This window comes from Stomoxys calcitrans, chromosome 4 (assembly GCF_963082655.1).
Source record: "Stomoxys calcitrans chromosome 4, idStoCalc2.1, whole genome shotgun sequence".
Classification (NCBI taxonomy): domain Eukaryota; kingdom Metazoa; phylum Arthropoda; class Insecta; order Diptera; family Muscidae; genus Stomoxys; species Stomoxys calcitrans.
In genome coordinates, this window is record NC_081555.1 from 131043644 (window position 1) to 131058784 (window position 15141).

Genomic DNA, 15141 nt, shown 5'->3' on the forward strand with positions numbered 1-15141 from the left:
TCTGGAGCATTAAAAATAATACAATTTGTATTTTTTTGTTTTTTCTTAATTTAAAATTTTATAAGGATTTAAAATCTTATTTGGATCTAACATGTGTTTTATATCACGCATCATGGCAATGGCTTCTGTACTCTTGGAATATTTCAAATAGTTCGATTTCAAAAATCCCATACCATGTTCTGCACTGACGGAACCACCCAACTTAGAGGTCAATTCAAATACAAATGGCTCCAATTGATGATATAAATCATTGGAATATTCTCCACAGGTAACATTCAGGTGAAGATTCAAATCACCCAAATGGCCAAATCCACAAACCCGTTTGGCCATATGACCCACACGTGCTTCGACCACCTTGACTATGTCGTAAAAAGATCGCAAAGGTAGAGACAAATCATATGTAAATAGATAACCATCCTTGGTCATAGCTGGGGCTAGAACTTCACGTAATTTCCAAATTTCTTGCATTTTACTAGGCTCTCCGGTATAGGTGCCATCAATAACATCCCCCTTGTCCATGACCAATTGAAGGAACTTATTTAGTTTTTCCATATCGTGCTCATTATTACTGCCAGAGGTTTCGATAAGCATATAAAAGGGATAACCTGCAATGGGAGATCTAGGAAGGGATATTGGGATTATCTCTCGAAAACGCCTTAAAGTTATTTCATTAAGGACTTACTTCAGCTTTAGATTATCCACACTGGCAGCCAAGGAGATAGAGTCAATCATTTCACAAGATGATAAGATTTCGCCTAAATAACGCTTAGCATTTTTGAAGGTCTGCAGGACCGCTTCAAAGGAATTCAAACCTGAAACCATTCATAAAATTTCATCAACCATATATTCTATGAAATATTTTTTAAAATTATTTTCAATAATTTACCCAAAAATGCTAAATGTACAGAATCAGATACAGCAGGACATAATATGGCCACTTTCGTTACCACACCCAATGTGCCCTCAGATCCAATAAAGAGATGCTTTAAATGGTAGCCGGTATTATCTTTTTTGAAATCTGACATTAAATCCAAAATTTGTCCATTGGCAAGAACCTGAAAATAGGAAAATAATAGAAACAATAATACAGCATAGTGGAATTTAAACTTTTCTATTCTTTTTTTTTTCTCAAAAACAAAACCTTATAACAATTATATCAGGTTTAACAGCTTTTAAACAAATGCCGCACAGTGTTGCCATTCGTGAACTTTTGAACGGATAGAGATATGTACACGAAACTTAAAATAGTCAATCTTAAGGTTTTTTCGAATAAGTATGTAGGTTAGTTTTGGTTGAAAAGAGGGTACAGATATTAATACGCCCCATGCCACTATGGATATACACAAAACCAGTAATCGGCTTGTTCTTCGCTCTGAATACAAAAAAAAGTTACCTCGAAAAAGAAAATCTATGTTAAGATTTCCGTGCTACTTACAAAATCCTTAATTGTTTTCCATGCCACTCCCTTAGTTGGTTCATGTCAGATCATCTTCCCCTCATGCCCTACACATGCTACCACTTACCGCACCGATTTTACATAAGTGAGTTCCTATGTGTCCCGTCATAATTCCAATAGCTATACTCACCTCCTTCATACTTTATTTCAGTAATAGCCTCGTCTTCTAACGATCTGTATCCCCCCATAGGATTTTCGCCATCTTACCGACCGTTTCGCTGTTCCACAGTGTTGCATGCGCATTCGTCGCCCACGCCCTTAACTCGGACTGCTTCGACCCGAAAGGCTTCGGGTAACCAAGTTTATTGACGACAGTCCTTTGGCCTTCACCGCCAAATCATCTACCCTTTCAATTCCCCTTACTTCGTTATGTCCCGGCACCCAAACAATGCGGATTTCGCCATCCTCAGAGTAGGCGTTAATCTCCTTACATTGCAAGACTGTTCGTGACCTTGCCGTCCTGGTTGTTATTGCACTTATGGCAAGTTTAGTGTCCGTAAAGATGTTCACACTCGCAGTGCTCGCGTTAGCACACCACTTCACGCATTCCATCTTCACCTGCAGGACCGTATTATGGTCAGGCGGTCTAAAACAGATCTCAGTCCCTGGGTTCTCAATGTAGACCCCCAGGCCCACTCTGTCCTCTAGCTTCGATCCATCCGTGTAACATGATCTTCCAGATGACAATACTAGGGTTCCGTCAATCCAAGACTGTGCTGCTGGCAGCAATGCCTCCCACTCTACCTCAAGGTTCATCTCAGGTATCCGATCGGAAATCTCTTCCCTTCCTTCCAGGTTTCCTATCGTCGCCTCGAATATACATCCTCAATACATTCTCTCATCGCCTTAAGTCTCATAGCCGTAGAGGTTGGCTCACACTTAATCTGTATGTCAATGGGTCGGATATCTAGCATAGTTCCCAGTGCCCTAGTAGGCGTGGTCCTCATCGCTCCGTCATGTTCTCTGAACCTGTTGTATGGTCCTTATGTTGCACTTTTTCTCCATAGCAGTCCACCAAACTACTGAGACGTAGGTAAGTATTAGTCTTATCACGCTCCTGTAGAGCCAGTGGACTATCCTCGGATTCAGGCCCCATTTCAAGTCTACGGCCTGTCTACATAGTGCCCAACATCTGTGAGCCTTCTCAGTACGCTCCTGAATGTGACACTTCCAATTCAGTTTCCTGTCCAAAATTACCCCTAAGTAGTTGACCTTGTCAGATATCGAAATCGTCTTATTGAGGAAACGTGGTGCGTTATATTGGCCTAAAAAAAGTATTTGGGAACTTTAGTGGGTTCAGAGGCTGATCCATGGGGCTTGAAAGTTGATCACCTCGAACATGTCAAAATTTGAATTTTTTGCCAAACAGTATTTTATGGGCCGATCGGCTTGATTTTTTTATTACCCCCACCATTGGTTGGGGTATACTAATTTGTTATTCCGTTTGTAACACGAAATATGCGTCTAAGATCCCATAAAGTATGTATATCTTTGATTGTCATGACATTTTAATTCGATCTAGCTCTGTCCGTCCGCCCGTCTGTCTGTCGAAAGCTCGCTAACATTCGAAGGAGTTAAGCTAGTCGCTTGAAATTTAGCACAAATACTTTTTATTATTGTAGGTTGGTTGGGATTGTAAATGGGCCAATTTAGTCCATGTTTTGACATAGCTGCCATATAAAACCGATCTTGGGTCTTGAATTCTTAAGCTTCTAGAGCGCGCAATTTTTATTCAATTTGGCTGACGTGGTGTTTTGGGTTCACTTCCAACAATTGTGCTAAGTATGATACAAATCGGTTCATAACCTGATATAGCTGCCATATAAACCGATCTCCCGATTATATTGGGTTGCCCAAAAAGTAATTGCGGATTTTTTAAAAGAAAGTAAATGAATTTTTAATAAAACTTAGAATGAACTTTAATCAAATATACTTTTTTTACACTTTTTTTCTTAAGCAAGCTAAAAGTAACAGCTGATAACTGACGGAAGAAAGAATGCAATTACAGAGTCACAAGATGTGAAAAAATTTGTCAACGTCGACTATATGAAAAATCCGCAATTACTTTTTGGGCAACCCAATACTTCTTAATGTTCTAGAGGGCGCAATTCCTATCCGATTTGGCTGAAATTGTACACATATCGTTTTGATATAACTTCCAACAACTGTGTCAAGTATGGTCTAAATCAGTCCATAACCTGACATAGACCCCATATAAACCGATCTCCCGATTTGACTTCTTGAGTTTCTATAGGACGCAATTCTTATCAATTTTGGTTGGAATTTTGCATATGTCGTTTTGGTATGACTTTCAATGACTGGCAAATATGGTATAAATCGGTTGATAACCGATTAAAAAATATATAAACATTTTGTAGACACTATTTTTCTATAACTTCTAACACCCATGACAAGTACGGACCATATTGGTCAATGACTTGATATAGCTCACATAAATTTGAAAAAGTCATTCGAGGAACTTGGCAATGCGATCCATGGTGGAGGGTTTATAAGATTCGGCCTGGCCGAACTTAGCACGGCATTACTTTTTTTTTTTAAGATGGAACACGTAAAACCCTACAAAAACTTCAAATTCTGGAATGTCTCTAACGGTGCATGGACTTACAACTTTTTTTTATAATTTTTGTCAAAGTATCGTCGGTATTTTTGAAATTGGTGGACAAGTTTACAAAACTGCAGATTGTTCCTTTCTAAAACAAGTTATTCGCTACATAACCGACTCGCGCTGCCTGTTCTTATTCGTTTACTGCTTGCTCGCATGTTTTTCTCTGTCACTCTTCGGAATATTACCCTAAAAACTAATTTATTAATTTTGCCGCCGCGGAAATTTGAACTCATGATCTCATGTTTGGTAGTCTTGCACGTAGCCTACCGAAATCATTTTGTTGATGATGAAATTATTCAAAATCATTAATGCATATTAATAAGTGTCTCAATTAAATGGACCGATACGAGCAATACTTAATTTGGATGTTCGAGACCATAATAAAAGTTACTTTGCAAAATTTCAGCCAAATCGGATAAGAATTGCGCCCTACAGGGTCTCAAGAAGTAAAATCGGTTTATATGGGAGCTATATCAGGCCATACTTGAAGAAACGAGACCACCAACGAAAACGACTGAAAGGAAGAAACCCGATAAAGAGGCAAAGACGCCGAAGAGGACCCCGCGGCGAAAATTGCGAGCCAGGAAACCTAGGCAGAGATCGGATTATAAAGACGAAAGAAGGGCACACCTACGCAGACGTGCTTAAAGCAGGGATGGAAAAGTCAATACTTTAGAACTTTTTCCACCCGAAGAGTACTGTAGTACCCCCGCGACGGATTTAGTACCTAAAGAGGCGAGTATTTCTTACGACAAAATGTGGATAATCCCTTGTTAGCCGATCGAATCAAGTCCTTCCGATTGTTATTGGCGTTATGCAGATCGCTTAAAGATTGTAAGGGGGCACTATCCGTTCATATTTAGAAACAGATGCCTCATGCACAAGTCGCCTTATTTGGCTTATTTAGCCTATAGAAAGCTTTGGGAGCGACACGCACCCCTGATTCTTGGCCTCCGAATTCTATATGAGATTCGTGCTTGAGTCCCAGATATCTCTCATTTAAGTCCCATATTGTACCGATCTATATGTCCGTTTGGGGGTTTTAGGGTGGGACGTTTCCCCTAGTTACTTGACACAACATTTGATTATCTGGTTTGTGTTTTTGGGTAGCTATCATTATACAATCACAAACTCGTCCAACCATCTCCGATATATGTATATCTCGGATATATTGCAAACCCTTCGTCTTCGGCTTCCATTAAGGTACAAGGGATACTCCCTTATTACAGAGGGCAGTCCGATTAAAGTTTTAGCCAACGATACGCCGAGTTCGAATGGCGAGTCGCATAGCGATACCACTTCGTAGAGATACTTGGCTAGATACTTAACAAATATGCTAACCTCTGCGCAACGGTGGCCGCCTTCGTCTTCGGTTAGGGTTTTATATAAATGACATAATTCTACATTGTAGTGAAGACCAAGAGGTCGATATAATATCCGACTAGATACAAAGCTGATCTAGGCAGAGTAAATCAGGCACGCGACAACAAAGGCCCCGAGGATAACGGCGCAACTCAGTCGAAAAATGGAAAACATTGATGGGCCTCTCCCGAGCAGGCGCACACTCTTAATGTAGACATGTAATAGCATCCTCCTCTAGGTGAATGAAATATGGGACCAAACACTGCAGACAGCATACCGACCGAAATCTCTGAGGGCGGCGGCTCTTAGGGTCATATCATTCTACCGGACAGTGGCGGAGTCCGCAGCCCTTGTAATAGCCGGAATGGTTACGATATACCTACAGGCCATGGAGCGCGAAGTGCAACGCCCAGAGAGGACAAGATGAGATTCAAACGGATCATACACAGGTCATACGAGAAGAGAAGAGAGAAAAATATCAGCCGATATTCTGTCAAAAAATAAAATATCGATAGTGCCATCGACATTTTGCCACCTCAAGGTCCACCTCGAAGTAATGCGAATGCGGTCCCGATATTGAATTGATCTTCAGGGGTAACACAGGGTGATGGGTTTTTAGCCGATACCGTTGATAACGAAGAACGACATAAGGCGAGAAACGTACTCGTCGCATGCGTGAAGCATTTTTCCATATCCAAATATTGACCGATCTGGGCCGTATTGCAAACGGATGTCGAGGGATCCAACTCACTGCCCCAGATTTGAACGAAATCGGATAATAAATATGCCTTTAATGGGCCTTAGACTTTAAATCGCCAAATTGGTCTATATGGGGGCTATGTCAAGATATAATCCTATATAGCCCATCTTTGAACTTTACCCGCCTATGGACAAAAAAAGGGTCAGTGCAAAGTTTCAGTTCAGTATCTCTGTAGCGTGATATCAACAGACAGACGGACTGACGGCCATGGCTACAACGTCTAAGATTTTTGTCAAGATCAAGAAGAGATATATTTTATGGGGTCGGAAATGAATATTTCTATGTCTTGCAAACGGAATGACAAAATTAATTAATTAGGGTATAAAATCAGTTTTTTCTTCCTCATCATTTTACATTTTTTAATGAACTACTAAATTAGGAGGCCACCGTAGCGCAGAGGTTAGCATGTCCGCCTATGACGCTGAACGCCTGAATTCGAATCCTGGCGAGACCATCAGAAAAAATTTTCAGCGGTGGTTTTCCCCTCCTAATGCTGGCAACGCTTGTGAGGTACTATGCCATGTAAAACTTCTCTCCAAAGAGGTGTCGCACTGCGGCACGCCGTTCGGACTCGGCTATAAAAAGGAGGCCCCTTATCATTGAGCTTAAACTTGAATCGGACTGCACTCATTGATATGTGAGAAGTTTGCCCCTGTTCCTTAGTGGAATGTTCATGGGCAAAATTTGCATTACTAAATTAGTATTTAAAGAAAGTTTTCTATACAAATGTCCGCAAATTTCTTTTAGTTTTCTCTCGATTTTTTTTAAGCCAATGTTTTTCTACTTCATAATTCTAAAAAAAAATAATTTATTAACTTACCGCCTCCACACCCAATACCGAACCATGCAGGTTACCATAACGTATAACTCTTAAGCCACCGGCATTGGTGGAAACGTTTCCCCCAATGTGGCAACTAGATTTGGCACCCAAGTCCAAGGGTACCACATAGCCTGCTTCACGTATTTTTGCATCCAAATTTTCCAAAATAACACCCGACTCACAAGCCACAATCCCCGTAATGTCGTCAATACTAAGGATTTTATTTAAACGTGCCATTGAGAGAATAATTTCATCGCATACAGGCACAGAACCGCCCACCAAACCCGTATTGCCACCCTGCACACAGACGGCTAAACGTCTGTGATTACAGTATTTAAGAATTTCCGAGATTTCCCCAGTTGATCCAGGCTTCAGCACCAATTTACTGCTGCCTCTCACGCTGTGCCAAAAGTCGACATTGTAGCCTTGCAAATCGTCCGGGCCATCTTGCAACAAATTGGTTGCACCAATTAACGACTCAAAGAAGGTCACATCATTGCCAGTTAATTCGGCATAATCACCCCGTTTGACATTGTGTCGTACCTGAAATGAAAAAGGGAAAATCAACATCAGAAATTCGTTTACCTACAACAAGATGCTTAAGAAGTAATCATCCCTTTTTCTTACAGCCACCCATAGCCTTGAGAGTGGTGAGAAGATTATGTCGTACTTTTAATCCCATTGTTTGCTTGGCTTCAACACTGTAACTAAGGGTCGTTGTCACCCTCACTTTATTCGGTAATAATAGATTGTTGGCTGAGGTATAAATTGTCCTTTTGGTTTTATTTTTCGCTTAGTTCCTTCTTAGAAGGCATAGTCATATCCATTTGGAAAATGTTACACATCTTCTCTTTAAGTTGCATAATATTGCATGTGGTATAGTTCTTAGAAATTGCCAGAGAGAGAGTGAGATATAGTTTGATTGGATAAATCTTGATATGTGCAAATTTGGGTTGTTAAGCAACTAATGGGAATTTTTATACCCACCACCGAAGGATGGGTGTATATTCATTTTGTCATTCCGTTTGCAACACATTGAAATATCCACTTCCAATCCTATAAAGTATATAAATTCTTGATCATCGTAAAAATCTAAGACGATCTAGCCATGTCCGTCCGTCTGTCTGTTGAAATCACGCTACAGTCTTTAAAAATAAGCAAGTTATGTTCGAAGATGGGCTATATCGGACTATATCTTGATATAGCCTCCATATAGACCGATTCGCCGATTTAGGCTCTTAGGCCCATAACAGCCACATTTATCATCCGATTTAGCTGCAATTTGGGTCAGTGCGTTGTGTTAGGCCTCTCGACATCTTTCTTCAATTTGGCCCAGATCGGTTTTGGGCCATTAAAAGGCGCATTTATTGTCCGATGTCGCCGAAATTTGGCACAGTGAGTTGTGTTAGGACCTTCGAGATTATTCTTCAATATGGCTCAGATCGGTCCAGATTGGGATATAGCTGCCATATAGACCGATCTTTCGATTTAAGGTTTTGAACCCATAAAAGCCGCATTTATTGTCCGAAGTCGCCGAAATTTAGGACATTGGGTTGTGTTAGGACCTTCGACATCCTTCTTCAATTTTGCCTAGATCAGTCCAGATTTTGATATATCGATCTTTCGATTTAAGGTTTTGGGGCCATAAAAGGCACATTTATTGTCCAATTTCGCCGAAATTTGGAACAGTGAGTTGTGTTAGGACCTTCGAGATTATTCTTCAATTTGGCCTAAAACGGTTCAGATTTGGATATAGCTGCCATATAGACCGATATCTCTATTTAATGTCTTGGCCCCATAAAAGGCGCATTTTTAATCCGATTTCACTGAAATTTGACACAGTGACTTCTGTTAGGCTTTTCGACATCCGTGTCGTATATGGTTCAAATCGGTTTATTTTTAAATATAGCTTCAAAAAAGATCAATACTTTGTTATACACAATTGAACAATGACTTGTACTTATGAGTATTTGGTCCAAATCGGAACATATTTCGATATAGCTGCTATGGGGCATAAGGTATGCATTTTTCATTTTGACGAGAGATGGTTAACATATATTCCCGAGGCCGTGGGTATGCTTTTTACTTGTTTTCGTCAATATAGCATTATGAATCTACCAAAAATGCCCATGCAAATAATTTCAGTACACAAACAATTGAACGTTAGTTGTGAATTTTCTCTCTCACAACAACTCGAATAGTACGATTGTCTAGAAAGCTCGATATAAATCGGGCGAAGTCATTACCGACACCAAATGCGACAAGCTTTGATAGGAGTGCACCATGCCAGATCCTATCAAATGCCTTGGATTACTTTCACCAAACTGGTGTATAGATCGACTCCATTGTTCCGACAGAAACGCCATCAGATCGCCCGTGGAGCGATTTCTACGGAACCCATATTGTCGGTCACTAATAAGGCCATTGGACTCTAAATACATTACAAGATGGTGGTTAACTATACTCTCCATAACCTTAGAAAGTGCGGAGCATATCGCGGTTGGCCAATAATTTGTAGGGTTGTTCGGCTCCCCCTTCATAGGTATCGGCTGAATGTTCGCAACCTTGCAACCTTGGGTTGGCCGGTCCCAGATTCTGTCCCAAATTTGTATTTGCTTGGATCCGTAGCCAACTCCCAAAGCCCTTTCATTTGATACCCATTTTGTTACGTTTGACAAATTCCCGTTTTAGGGGTTGGGAAGGCCCCTTAGTCACCTTGGACCAAATTCATATAACAGATGTGTACTTAACTTCCAAAAACCTTTCATTTGATACCCATATTGTTCCAATCGGTAATAATGTCCTGTTGTGTTTTTTTGGGGTGGTGGGGGGACGCCTCAGACGTCAAGGAATACATTTTTATATCAGCATTGTACTCTACTTTTAAATAATCTAACCTACTTTTAAATGCCTAACTAAATACCTTTCATTTAATACCATATTGCCCAAAGCGGTAAAAGTGTCCTGTTGAGTGGTGTTTTTGGGGGTGGGGGACCCCCTCCCGACACTTAGGGTGACATTTTTTTGAAAAATTTGGAATCTACTCTAAAATACTTTTCATTTGATACCCATATTGTCCCAATCGGTAAACATGTCCGTTCAGGTGGGTATTGGGATGGGGCGTCCCCCAGGTTATTTGACCCTTAAATTTTATATCAATTTCGTGTTTATGAGGTACCATACCATGTGTTATAAAAAATTTCGCTTAAATCGATGCATTCATATCCGAAATCTGGCGTTTTAGAAAATTAGGGTGAGGGGGAGGGTCCGCCCTCCCCTTCGGATATCAAAAAACTTAGTACCCTATTTTCACGTAGTACCCTATATTTCAACGTAGTACCTATTTTCACCAAACTCTACAATCTGTAAACATTTCATGAAAATCGGTTCTGCCGTTTACTGAATTTCAAAATATTTACCTGTGTCAATTCTGGCAATCCAGGAGAAGAGAATGAGCGAAATGTTGGTATCAAGGAATTTCCAATTTTTGTTACATTTCTTAAACGTAACATCTAGAAAATAAAAAATAACATTAAAAAACACTACCAAAGTAAAAGTGGGTATTAAGTTAAGTTCTCACCGTGAAGCTCCATATAAAAAATAGTCAAAAAATCTATGAAAATATTTTCACTAAGTATTTGAGCTAACGTTATAAAAAAAAGTGGAATTTTCTTTGCATTTTCGTTCATTTTCTTTTAAATCATTAACAATTGTAAGTAAACATAGCTCTCCTACTTTTATGTTTTGTAATAACACTAACTTGGTACAATTAGAAGGTAAAGTCATAAGCCCAACAACAACGAAATCAACGATACAACCCTGTGCGGATGTAGGCGCAAATTCCGACTAGGCTGTCAAGCTTCGGTACACTGTCAAATTTACATTAAAGTTTTTATTTTTTGTTTGTTTCTCTTTCGAGACGAGCTCAATGATCGTAGATTGCAAATGGAAAAGGAAAGCCAAAGATAGCAACACACACCAACCACTATGGGACGCGTTTTGTCACTGGTTAGAAGACTTTTCAACCATATTAGGTGTGATGACTTCAAGGGCCATGCGTTAGTATGTTGTATTTGAATCGTATTAATTGCGAAAACGCATCTATGATACAATTACCACATTAACCATGCTCGAGAACCCTGTCTATAAGCTGTACTTTTCCCCAATGCATGTGTTTTTGTGTAATGACAGACTTTTTTTCTGTGACAATAACACTACTTCCGCAGTAAACATGATTCTGTGCATCAGTTGGAAGTTGTATTGATGGCTTTGAACGCTAGACAACGGCAACGGCTCTCGCTGTTGCTCCGTGCGCCCAGTTTCGAATCCCGGATGGGCTCTGCCGAATTTTTTCATTTTTCAAGTTTTTTGCCTTCTAGGGCGAAGATCGGCCCGGCCGAACTTTGGATACCCACCACCTCGGGTATATATGTAAACCTCCTTTCGTCACAATCCGGTGAAATTTGGATAACTTAAACACCCAAATTCGGCACGGACATTGAGTGGTCTAATGAATATTAAATTTTGTTAAATTGTGTAGAACAAAATATTGGTCTTTTGGCAGTAATATATAAACCGATCTGAACCATATTAAGGTCGGATGTTGGGGACCTAATCTACTCACTGTTTCAATTTTCAGCAAAATCGCGTAATAAATAAAGTTTTTGTGGACTTCAGACCCCTCATCGACAGATCGGTCTATATAGCAGCTGCATCTAAATATAGTCCGATCTGAACCACATTAAGGTCGGATATCGGGAGGCTCAAAACAAATCACTGTTTAGACCTTATGAGTGGTCGGTCAATATAACAGCTATATCAAAATATAGTCCGTTTAGAGCCATATTTGATCAGATGTCGGGATGATCTGTCTATATGGCAGCTATATCTCAATATAGTCCGATCTGAACTATATTTGGGTCAGATGTCGGGAGACCTAAAATAATAAATAACATTTTTATTGGCTTCAGATTTCTTATCGGCAGATCGGTCTATATGGCTGCTATATCAAAATATAGTCCGATCTGAACCATGTTTAGGTCGGGTATCAGGAGGCTAAAAATAACTCACTGTTTCAAATTATAGCGAAATCGGTTAAAAAATTAAGCTTCTATGGTCTTCAGACCCCTTGTCGGTAGATCAGTCTATATGACAGCTATATCTAAATATAGCCCGATCAGAACCATATTTGGGTCCTATTTTGGGAGGCTTAAAATTACTCACTGTTTCAAATTTCGACGAAATTCGGTAATAAATAAAGCTTTTATGAGCTTTAGACCCTTTATCGGGAGATATGTCTGTATGAAAGTTATATCAAAATATAGTCCGGTCAGATGTCGGAAGCCTCATAATAACCCTTTGTTTCAAATTTCAGCGAAATCGGATAATATTGGGTTGCCCAAAAAGTAATTGCGAATTTTTAATATAGTCGGCGTTGACAAATTTTTTCACAGCTTGTGACTCTGTAATTGCATTCTTTCTTCTGTCAGTTATCAGCTGTTACTTTTAGCTTGCTTTAGAAAAAAAGTGTAAAAAAGTATATTTGATTAAAGTTCATTCTAAGTTTTATTAAAAATGTATTTACTTTCTTTTAAAAAATCCGCAATTACTTTTTGGGCAACCCAATAAATAAAACTTTTATGGGCTTCAGACCTTTTATCGGCAGATCGGTTTATATGGCAGATATATCTAAATATAGTCCGATCAGAACCATAATTCTGTCCTATGTTGAGTGGCTTAAAACTACTCACGTGTTCAAATTTCAGCGAAATCGGGTAATAAATAAAGCTTTTATGGGCTTCAGACCCTTTATCTGGAGATCAATCTGTATGGCAGTTATATCTAAATATAGTCCGATCTGAACCATGTTTAGGTCAGATGTCGGAAGCCTTATAATGACCCTTTATCTCAAATTTCAGCGAAATCGGATAATAAATAAAACTTTTATGGGCTTCTGACCTTTTATCGGCAGATCGGTTTATATGGCAGGTATATCTAAATATAGTCCGATCAGAACCATATTAAGTTCAAGAACTTAACCAGCGTGCATCAAAAAGACTTATCTGTAACAATTTGAAGGCTGTAGAGTGATTACAACAGACGCATGGACATCGTTAAACCGTCTTAGAATTTTACGACGATCCGAAATATATGTACTTTGTAGGGTCGGAAATTGATATTTCGATATGTTGCAAACTGAATGACTAAATGAATATACCCCCTATCCTACGGTGGTGGGTATAATAATCAAGTGCATTATAAACCGACTACAATCTATGGTATTGAATAACTGGACGTAATTGATTTTGTGTTGTAACATTTAAATTTGTTTGATATATTCGACACACTGTGCACGCTTGGATTTATAATATCAAACATATGTTGGTACGAGCACACATATTTAATTAAAATATTTTTCAAAGATATTCCCAAGGTTAATTTCTTGTTGAAATTATTAAAGACAATTTAATCCAAAGATAGTAAATAAACAAATCATTCCTATAATAAAGCTTGATATCTCAGTTAAATAATTGCATTATATTATTTGTTTATTATTTTCTCACCTTTTCAACGGATTAGCTAACAAAATATTATGAAAAAGCAAACGCATAATCAAAATGCTAAACGAGAACTGAGAACCGAAAACTGTGTGTGACTGACATTGATAAGATTATTTTATACGAGTGCGAAAATCAGAGTTGCCATTGGACATAAAGATATTTATAAAGTATTTTCTTCTATTTATTGTAGATGGAACTTTTTATGTTGTCAACAGAGAGCGTGTGTCGAATGATGGCAATCTCCTATGGTGATCTGGAAAAAAAGAAAACACGGCGAGTAAGACAAGTAATGATATTTTAACGGCAAATTTGCTTCTATTTTTATACCCTCCACCATATGATGGGGGTATACTAATTTCGTCATTCTGTTTGTAACACCTCGAAATATGCGTCTGAGACCCCATAAAGTATATATATTCTTGATCGCTATATCACTTTAAGTCAATCTAGCCATGTCCGTCCGTCCGTCCATCTGTCGGTCGAAAGCACGCTAACTTTCGAAGGAATAATCTAGCCGCTTGAAATTTTGCACAAATACTTTTTATTAATGTAGGTCGGTTGGGATTGTAAATGGGCCTAATCGATCCATGGTTTGATATAGCTGCCATATAAACCGATCTGGGATCTTGACTTCTTGAGCCTCTAGAGGGCGCAATTCTCATCCGATTTGACTGAAATTTTGCACGTAGTGTTTTGGTATCACTTCCAACAACTGTGTTTAGTATGATTTAAATCGGATCATAATTTGGTATAGGTGTTATATAAACCGATCTTGGATCTTGACTTCTTGAGCCAATAGAGCGCGCAATTCTCAATGTTTTGTTATGACTTCCAATAACTGTGCTTAGTATGGCGCATAACCTGATATAGCTCCCATATAAACCGATCTGGGATCGTGACTTTTTGCACGTAGTCTTTTGGTATCACTTCCAACAACAGTTTTTGGTATGATTCAAATCGGTTCATAATTTGGTATAGGTGTCATATAAACCGATTTTGGATCTTGGCTTCTTAAGCCAATAGAGCTCGCAATTCTCAATCGATTTGGCTTTTTTTTGCATGAGGTGTTTTGTTATGACTTCCAATAGCTCCCATATAAACCGATCTCCCGATTTGACTTCTTGAGCCTTTACAAGCTGTAATTTTTGTCCGATTTGGCTGAAATTGAGCATGTAGTGTTGTCATATGAATTTTAATAACTGTGCCAAGTACGGAGGTACTAGTATACCTCCCATATAAACCGATCTCCCGATTTGACTTCTTGAGCCCCTGGAAGCCGCAATTTATGTCGGATTTGGGTGAATTTTTGCATGTAGTGTTCTGTTGTGACTTCCAACAATTGCGCCAAGTACGGTTTAAATCGGTCTATAACCTGATATATCTCCCATATAAACCGATCTGCCGATTTGATTTCTTGAGCCCTTACAAGCCGCAATTTTTGTATGATTTTGCCTAAATTTTGCATGCGGTGTTTTGTTATGACTTTTAACAACTGTGCCAAGAACGGTCCTAATCAGTCTATAACCTGATATATCTCCCATGTAAACCGGTCTCTCG

The 15141-nt window shown here is 39.1% G+C and overlaps 1 protein-coding gene across 1 annotated transcript; it reads right to left on the bottom strand.

The window, feature by feature from the left end:
* On the bottom strand, positions 1-13660 carry LOC106093133 (D-2-hydroxyglutarate dehydrogenase, mitochondrial). Its single transcript, XM_059367468.1, has 6 exons — positions 13588-13660; positions 10444-10536; positions 7025-7567; positions 887-1055; positions 683-812; positions 1-619 (listed from the first exon to the last, which is right to left on the bottom strand). The coding sequence occupies exons 2-6, from the start codon at positions 10534-10536 to the stop codon at positions 46-48; spliced, it is 1509 nt and encodes a 502-aa protein (XP_059223451.1). The 5' UTR covers positions 13588-13660; the 3' UTR covers positions 1-45.
* Positions 13661-15141: the final 1481 nt, after the last annotated feature.